Genomic DNA, 9,096 nt, shown 5'->3' with positions numbered 1-9,096 from the left:
ATATATATATATATATATATATATATATATATATATATATATGAATATATATGGGAATATATATGGGAATATATGGGAATATATATGGGAATATATATATATATATATATATATATATATATATATATATATATTGCTCTGCCAGATGACTTGGACTTTATAGAGAGGGGTCAGAGGATGTTGTACTATAGAAATCTAAATGGAAGGACTATCTTCACCCTTCCAGAATCTTCAAAAGCATGTGCTACTCTGTAGCCAGCCAGAGTTCTCCAGGGTGTCTATATATCCCTTAAGCACAGAGGTCAGGCCATATGTTAACTTAACTGTAAGTAGGAAACCAATCAACATTTACCATTGGGTATTGACCATTGTAACCTCATGTTGTTGATGAATAGAGACACTGACTCAGACAATGACCCCAGCCTTCGATTCCCCAACCCTTCCAATATTCATAGCTCCTTACTTTACTTTAGTATGTCTTATCTAGATATAACATATTCAAGAGTATACAAACCAGTGTTTTGTAACTGAGTCTAGCTATCATGCAATGTTATGAAGATGTCAAGAACATGGACTATTGTGAGCAAATTTTAAAATCCACATTAAATTTTTATTAACCATGGGCACAATTCTATATAGATTTGTTCATTGTATACTTATTCACCTGGTATGAAGGAAACATTTGGCAAAGGCTTACTACTTTCTGTTCCCCACAGTCTCTGGCAAATATTATTCCACCCTCTGCTTCTAGGCATTTGAATATTTTTACCTTCATTGTATATGGAGGGTCAGTCCTTCCATGTTGGGCTTATTTCATGTACACCTCCCTGTTAACTTTACCCTGTCATAAAGAGATTGTATGCTTGGTATGTGTATCCCAAAACACAACAGTCATAGTAGAAATCCAAGGAGTGGAAGGCGACTGGGAGGCATTGCATAGGTTTGTGCATTGACTATAGGGACGACTTCATGAGTATCTGCTTAGCTCCAAACACTAAATTGTAGCCATTGAATATGTGCCGCTCTACTTATTAATAAAGGGTTTAACAGTAAGCCACCAATAAGAGGAAGAAAATGAGAAGGAAAAAGAAGGAAGGGTAACAGAAAAGGAAAAGAGAAAACACAGTATTTGAATTGTAACTAAGTATTACCTGGGATACCGTGAGTGAGATATTTAACCTGTCTCTTCCTTGTTCGATGACAGCTCCTGGGTTGTTGATGAGGCTATTGTTATAATCACCTAATGTGGATACTTGGAAGGTTCTAAGAATAGTGCTGGCATCTATACATGTTTGCTAGCAGTATTCGCCTGACCTAAATATTTAACTCTACAGAAGTATTTGGTGCTATCTCACAACAGGAGGCCAGACAAGCTGTGATTGTCAGAGTTATGATTTATTCCCTCTGATCCAGGTTGATTGTGGGGCTAGCTGTGTGTGTGTGTGTGTGTGTGTGTGTGTGTGTGTGTGTGTGTGTACCTGCACATGTATGCACATACATGTAGACATCAGGAGTCAGTGTCACATATCCCCCTCAACTACCCTACAACTTACTTTTTGAAATAGTCTCTTACTGTGATCTGAGGCTTATCAACTAACCTAGATCAACTAGCTGGCCAGTATGCTAGAGACCCCCACAGCACCGGGATTATAAGCATGCACTGCTGGGCTCAACTTTTGTATGGGTGTGGGAGCTTGAACTTGGAGTCCCATGTTTGTGTGTCAAGCACTTGACCAACTAACACATCTTCCAAGCCCTCTAGAGCTCTCTTGTCCAAGAAAACTGAAAATGTTCAGCCTTGCCAGACAAAGACATATTTGAAAACTCTGAAATGGCAAAGAGACGAGAGGAATAAACACGGTTCGGTCATGAGGAAAGCGCTTGTTCTGTCACCAATCCACTACTGCATGTTGCTCAGTCTTCAGACTGCTTTGAAGTTCCACTCCTAAGGTTTCCACTACTGTCATGAAACACTACGGCCAAAAAGTAACTTGGAAAGGAAAAGGTTTATTTGGGTTATACTTCATTGGAGGAAGTCAGGATAGGAATTCAAGCAGGGCAGGAACCTGGAGACAGGAGCAGCTGTAGAGGCCCATGGAGGGGTGCTGCTTACAGGCTTGCTTCCCTTGGCTGGCTCAGTCTGTCTTCTTATAAAATTAAGGGCTACCAACCCAGGGATGGTACCACCCACAATGGGATGGGCCCTCTGCCATTGATCACTAATGGAGAAAATGTTGTGTCTCATGGATGCATTTTCTCAGCTGAGGATGCTTCCTCTCTCATGTCTCTAACTGTTGTCAAGTTGACACAGAAAAGCAGTCAGTACACCCTCAAAGGCAGAATGTGCACGGTGGATGAGACTTGAAAATTTTTCAAAATGCAGAGACCTATGCTTTCTATCAAATATAGTCTCTAGCCTTCTAGCTGCTGAGATGTCAGGTAGCAACTCCTGGGCTTCTCATCTAAATTGGCAGTGGGATAGCAGGATAATGACAACTGATCAATTTTCCAATATGTGTAAAGGTATTTAAATCTACTCCGCTCTTTCTAAAAGCCTGGAAGAAAGCACTCTCCCAGGTGTTTTAAACTCTTGGAACTATGACCAGCCATGCTCACCCATGGAGAGAGACACAGTAGAAAGCTTTTAGTACCAGGGAGTGCCTGGAATCCCACATAACCTACATTAAAGCGGAACACCAAAGAGTGATATAAATTAGAGAATAGGAATTTAGCCAGATATTTGCATCAGCACTACCAATGGTGCCTCAATTAACTAGCTGTCAGTAAGACCACTCACCAAACAGAAATGGAGCCTATGCCTGTGTGGAAGGTCCAATTTAAAAGCAAAATAGCAACACAGTACTGGTGAATACTTTGCAACAATTACAGAAAGTGATCTCCCACAGGGACATTGTAGAGAGAGCACAAGACTGGGGGTGAGAGCTTACATATACAAAACAGGGATCATTCTAACCAGCCAGGACAATTCAGAGCATTGTGGTGACTGAATGTGGTGGAATCAGACCCCAAACTCTATAAATGGGATGCCAGTAATGTGTGTTACTGTTAGGTAGTTTAAAGAACATGGCTATAGCAGAACATGAAGCACACGAGAGACTGGATTTTATAAGAATGCATTCCCACAATGAGCCCCCACAGAGCTGAGTACAGAGGGAACCAATGGCTCAATCAGCTGGGGTCACCATGTCTCTAGAGTGGAAGTTTGGGGTAAGTGCCAGATGATTATGGGGTTGGCAGATTATGGAAGAGCTCTTAGCCCAGCCTGATCAAGAACTAACCAGCTAGATGAAGGATGAATTGAGGCGAGATGCGGAGAGGATTCTTTCTAGAAGCAACCTCATCTTGAGGTCACCCTATTAACCAAAAAGGTCTCCAAAGACTTCATCCATGAGTTGAAATGGGGTTTTCTCTGGGATTATGGTTAGCAAATGGCAGCATCCCCTGAATCTGAATTGAAATCAGAATCAGAACTACACATAAACCTATCCATATCGTTGGCCTCTTTCCATTCCTATGTCTGGGTATTTGCAGCATGCTGGATAGTTGCTAGGTTTCAACTTGGACATAATGGAGTGCATGGATGTTCAACTCTACCTCCAAGGGGCTTGTGCTTTATATTAAAGCATTGAAATTGTAGCACACAGCCTGTTACTCCTGTCAGAGAGACCAATAGGCTTTGTCTCCTCCGCTGTTTTTGGATTTCCTATTAAGTCTTGAAGGAAGCTTTTCTAAGGCTCTTTTCTAAAGCCTTCATCTTAACAGAACAAAAGTGAGACCCAGAAGGATGGGCCTAGCCTCTGTGGCTCTTCTTGCTCAACTGCTCTGTGTTTTTGCTGTCAGCCTTTATTTAGGTCATGAAATTGCCCAGTTTCAGATGTCTGGGAAGGTTGGAAGTGGTTTCTCTCTTCAGGAGGTCATGGTCCACACTTGTTCTTCCAGTGGTCAAGGAGCCTTACGCCCTCTGTGTTCTTATGCCCTCCCCCTTTCAATGCCTTGTACTCTTGGGGAGCTGTGATGCATTCCAGTGCCAATGTTGCAACCACATTGTCAACCCAAGTGCTTATATGTGGTCCTCTTACTTCATTTTCTTTGTACCACATGCTAGGTTATTTCTAAAGAATATAAGTTTAGCTCTTGGTTTGGAGGCCAGACTTCTGGGAGCCTGCCACTGCACCTGCTTTCTTGATGTATCACAGTAGGGCAGAGGGCACTCCATGGATGACAGAGCAAATTGCTAGCTTAAGTCTCTCTACTTTGAAAGCTACCATGAAGGCCCTCCCATATGGCTCTATCTCAACTCAATTCTCCTTTCCATGAAACCCCCATTACACATGACTTGAGACATCAACTCTCCAGCATATAAGTGCTAAGACACATCCAAACCCTAGCAACTGCCAGAGGGCAACCTCTGCCTTAGGGCATCCCCTGCCTTCTGCTCCTGGACAGGCTTGATGCTCCAGGAGCTCTGTCATTCCAGGCAACGGCTCCATCCTAAAGACATACATAGACAAGAACTCGTTGTGCCCCTACCCCAGTGTCTATCAGTGCCAGAGCTACCTACATGGGCCCCTTGGTCTCTGTCAGACCTGCACCTTGATCAGCTTTGTTTTTGCAGCTTGTAGACTACCGGGCAGAGTTCAGCAAATGGTGGCTGACTGAGTTCAAAACAGTCAAGTTTCCTTCCCAAGGAACTGTCTTTGACTACTACATAGACCCAGAGACCAAGAAATTTGAGCCCTGGGCCAAGCTCATTCCCCAGTTTGAATTTGACCCAGAGATGCCTTTGCAGGTAAGTGGGAATGGCCAACCAGTGGCATGGTGCCCATGAGGGTGCTCAGCAGTGACCCCTGTTGGTATTGAGTGTTTGACCTTGTATAAACTAGTTGGTCCCCACTTGCATTCTTTTTCAACTCATAGGTGTAATGAATTCACAAGGTCCCCTGTAGGAAAGGAGGCAAATAGAGAACCCAGGGAGTATCATTAGGGATGGAGGACAGAAGATAGAAAGGCCAGAAATACTGTTGTCCCTTTGGAGATGTCTTAGAGAGTCAGAGAACACTCTTTACTGTACTCCATGGTGCAGTAACAGTGGGTTTACAAGGTGGACAAACAGTAGATTTTAGGAAAGATACTCAGACCAATCCTTATTAGGCAGGCTTCCCTATGACAGAATCTCCTCTTCTGGAGTGTCCCAGAACATAATGTTGTGTGACAGGCCTATCACATTCTGTTCCAGGCTTGTTTGGTACACACATGTGAGACCATCCGGGTGTGCTACTTCATGGAGCGGCTCATGCAGTGGCGGCGGCCGGTTATGCTGGTTGGCTCTGCAGGCTCAGGCAAGTCTGTGCTGGTGGGAGCAAAGCTGTCCAGCCTTAACCCTGAGGAATACATGGTGAAAAATGTGCCCTTCAACTACTATACTACGTCAGCAATGCTGCAAGGTAAGCAGCCCCAGGGCCTGGAGTGTGAGCCACTAAAAAGCCAGCAGAGCTCTCAGGGCTGGCCCTCCATCGCCCACAGCACTGCTTCCTCCCTTGCCCCACATACCTCTGTCCCTTGTCCCCAGCACCCCTTAAAACTGCCTCCTTCTAGCTTTCTTCCTGTGCCCTATGGCCTGTTACATTCCATCAGAATAGTCCTATAGCTTCGCAGTCATCCCAGCACCATACGGAGGGCTGCATGGGCTTGTGGGCTCAGGTGCTGGGAGCATCCACAGATATGGCTTCATCCATCCCTCGAATCTGGTAGATAGGATCAGAAGCTCAGGTTAGGAAGCTGGCTGCTTAAGGTCATACCAAGAAGAACCTCATTATGCATCCTGTCTTCTGAATCTCCTTGGGGTCAGTGGTGAGCTAACCATGGTGTTCATTCATTGACTCTGAGTGGAGGTAGGCTCAGTGCAGACCTCTGCCCTGCACTGATCACTTTTCATTGGTCCTCTCTTATAAGGTCTCAATTTATGAAGAAATACTCCACACATTAAAGAAAAAAACCTTTCTAAGTTTCGAATGGTAGTACAGGTTTGTAATCTCCACACCTGGAGGCAGAGGCAAGAAGGGCAGTCCAAACCCATCACCAGTGTGGACTACAAAATGAGTTACAGACTAGTCTGAGCTACAGAGCAAGTCCCTGCCTCAGAAAACAAAGCAAATCAAGCGCACTTTCTTTTGAAGATCCATCCACGATAATGCTTCAACAAAATAGAGGTAGAAGTGGGGCTGGAGGAACAGCTTCACTCCTGCCCTGCCAATTGTAGCCATTAGAGTTGTAGAAAACTTATACACACACACGCACACATGCACACACAGCACACACACAAACACATGCACACATACATGCAAACACACATGCACATTTACATAACAAACAGAAACACACACGTGCACATGCATACCTACAAGCAGACACACACACGCACAGATACTAAGCGCATGTGTACACAACACACAAACACATAGACACGCATGCACACATTCCTAACAAACAGACACAGACAAGCACATAAACGCACAGGCATGCACTCATGCACACACACATACAAACACAGACATGCAGACATGAAAAGCTACAGTGTAGGTACTTAGACAGAAGATGCTTGTATATCTGACAATGAGTGATAGTCTGACCTAAGTCATTATCATTTTGCTTGGGACTTGTTAACTTTAACTTTTTTATGTGATATGTTTACACCTGTGATGGGAATACTCTCACTGCAGCCCATTACAAGATACTAATACAATGTTGGAGATGGAGTCACTGGGAAAGAGATGCCCCACCATGCCCACTGCTCCATTCCCTCTTAGATCTAAACAAAGGAAAGAACCTCCAGGGCATAAGATGATGGTAAAAAGACAGCCAATTCATTAAGGTGTGAGTTTTATGGTTTTATCCCATTATTCTTATTATAGTTACATATAAGTTTATTCTTTTTAAATAATGGTCTTGTTGAACATGCAGCCAAGTTCTGTGAGCAATGGTTCTGCCAACAATTGGAAAGGGGAAAGCTAGAGACCTGGTTGTCAGGGAGAAATGAAGTATTGAATGACACCTATGAACTCCCAAAACAGGCACCTGGCCTCACTCAACAAAGAGGGAAACTAGTGCAGCCACTGTACAAACCCCCTAGTCTGACAGCTCAGCGTTTCAGCTGCAGCTAGGATGGAAGGCACTGTGGACTAGGAAGACCAAAGCACACGCCTTAGCTACACAAGACAGGCAGCAGATCGGCAGAGGCAGTGGGTGTTTACAATGGGCTTGCAATGGTGGGAATGGAGGTGGATGTAGCCTAATTATTCACATGGTAAAGTAATTTGCAGAATTACAGACAGAAAGTTTCACAAAGGTAAAGTTGGAATTATTTCCACAACATTATCAAGAGACAGGCCAGTGATGGTTTAAAAATTATACATGTAATATTTCTTTTATAGCATATTTATCATATATTATATTTCATATGTGAACATATAATATATAATAAATATAAGATATATATCTACATATGTGTGTGTGTATGTATATAAGTTATATGGGGCTGAAGAGGAGACTCAGAGTTAAAAGCCTGTGCTACTCTTACAGAGGACCCAAGTTCAGTCTCCAACACCCACATTAAGTGAGTCACAACAACATGTATGTCAGCTCCAGGGGCTCTGACTTGCTCTATGGGTACCTGCACTCATGTGCACACATACACACAAACACATGGGGGGGATAAAAATGTTTATATATTTTTTAAAGAAATAGAAATAGAAAAAAAATATACTACTCTTAACTTACAGAAGCATATTATACAATGGCTATGCACCACGCACATATAGATTATCTCCAGAAGGACATGTAAGAAACTGGCAATTGCAATTGTCCCTGTCATAGGGGAACTAAACACCAAGAGTGGGGTGGTAATTATATGTTTCTTAAAGTATTAACTATTTCAAGAGTGCAGAAAAGTAAAGACTATGACATAACAGATGCTCATTTACCACCTCACAGATTCAACAGGTGGTAACACACCTGCCTCCACCCACCCTCCTCCCCATTCCTGATTAATGTGAATTCCAAAACCAGTGTGTATCAGTTAAACCCTCTATACCCACCTGTAGTCATAAAACATATAGTGTTCTTGTATATGTTTAAACTCCATATCATACCATCTCTTTGGCAGCTTACTTTATTTTAATCAGTGTTTTGATACATGCAGATCTATATCATTTATTTCCCTTCCTGCATGGAATTCAAAGAGAGAGAGAGAGAGAGAGAGAGAGAGAGAGAGAGAGATTTTCTTCATTTACATTTCAAATGCTATCCCCAAAGCCTCCTATACACTCCCCCCCCCGCCCTGCTCCCCAACCCACCCACTCCTGCTTCCTGATCCTGGAATTGCCCTGTACTGGGGCATATGATCTTCACAAGTCCAAGAGTCTCTCTTCCGAATGATGGCCAACTAGGCCATCCTCTGCTACATATGCAACTAGAGACACCGCCCGGGGGGGGGGGGGGTGGTGGTACTGGTTAGTTCATACTGTTGTTCCTCCTATAGAGTTGCAGACCCCTTTAGCTCCTGCATGGAATTCTATTGTGGGGATAAATCAAAGTTCTTTATCCAGCATCCTACTGAAAAGCAGCGTACATTTCTTTTTAAATTTTTATTAGTTCTTTGAGAAAGAATCATGTACAGTGTGTTCTTGTCATATCCACATCCTACCCAACTCCTCCCTTTCTTGAGTACCCAACTTTGTGTCTTCCTTTCATTTATTTTAACCCAAGTATTATTTGTGCTGCCCATATATTAGATGTATGGCCTTCCACTGGAATGTGATCAGCTTCTCAGGGACCACAATCTTAAAGAAAACTGATTCTGCCTCTCCCAGTAACTATCAATTGCTAATAGCTCCTCGGCCATGGGTGGGGCTTTGTGCCTGCCTCCTCTATCCATCTTGTGATTTTGTCTAGCTCAAGCTTGCACAAGACTTGCCCTTGCTGTCAGAACTTCTGTGAATTTATATGTGCCCTGCTGTGTCAGAAGACTCTATATTCTTTTTTTTTTTTTTTTTTTTTTGGTTTTTCAAGACAGGGTTT

General features: G+C 43.1%; 1 protein-coding gene across 1 annotated transcript in view; it reads left to right on the top strand.

Annotated features, from left to right (window-relative positions):
• Dnah9 (dynein axonemal heavy chain 9) overlaps window positions 1-9,096 on the top strand; it is a 322,533-nt gene that overhangs the window by 149,127 nt on the left and 164,310 nt on the right. The window contains exons 37-38 of the mRNA XM_021213724.1: window positions 4,637-4,810; window positions 5,258-5,465. Of these exons, the coding sequence (XP_021069383.1) occupies window positions 4,637-4,810; window positions 5,258-5,465 (382 nt within the window). The remainder of the gene's footprint in view (window positions 1-4,636; window positions 4,811-5,257; window positions 5,466-9,096) is intronic.

The sequence above is a fragment of the Mus pahari genome, chromosome 14 (assembly GCF_900095145.1).
Source record: "Mus pahari chromosome 14, PAHARI_EIJ_v1.1, whole genome shotgun sequence".
Classification (NCBI taxonomy): Eukaryota; Metazoa; Chordata; class Mammalia; order Rodentia; family Muridae; genus Mus; species Mus pahari.
The sequence above is the reverse complement of the archived record's forward strand: the minus strand, read 5'-3'. Positions and strand labels throughout refer to the sequence as shown.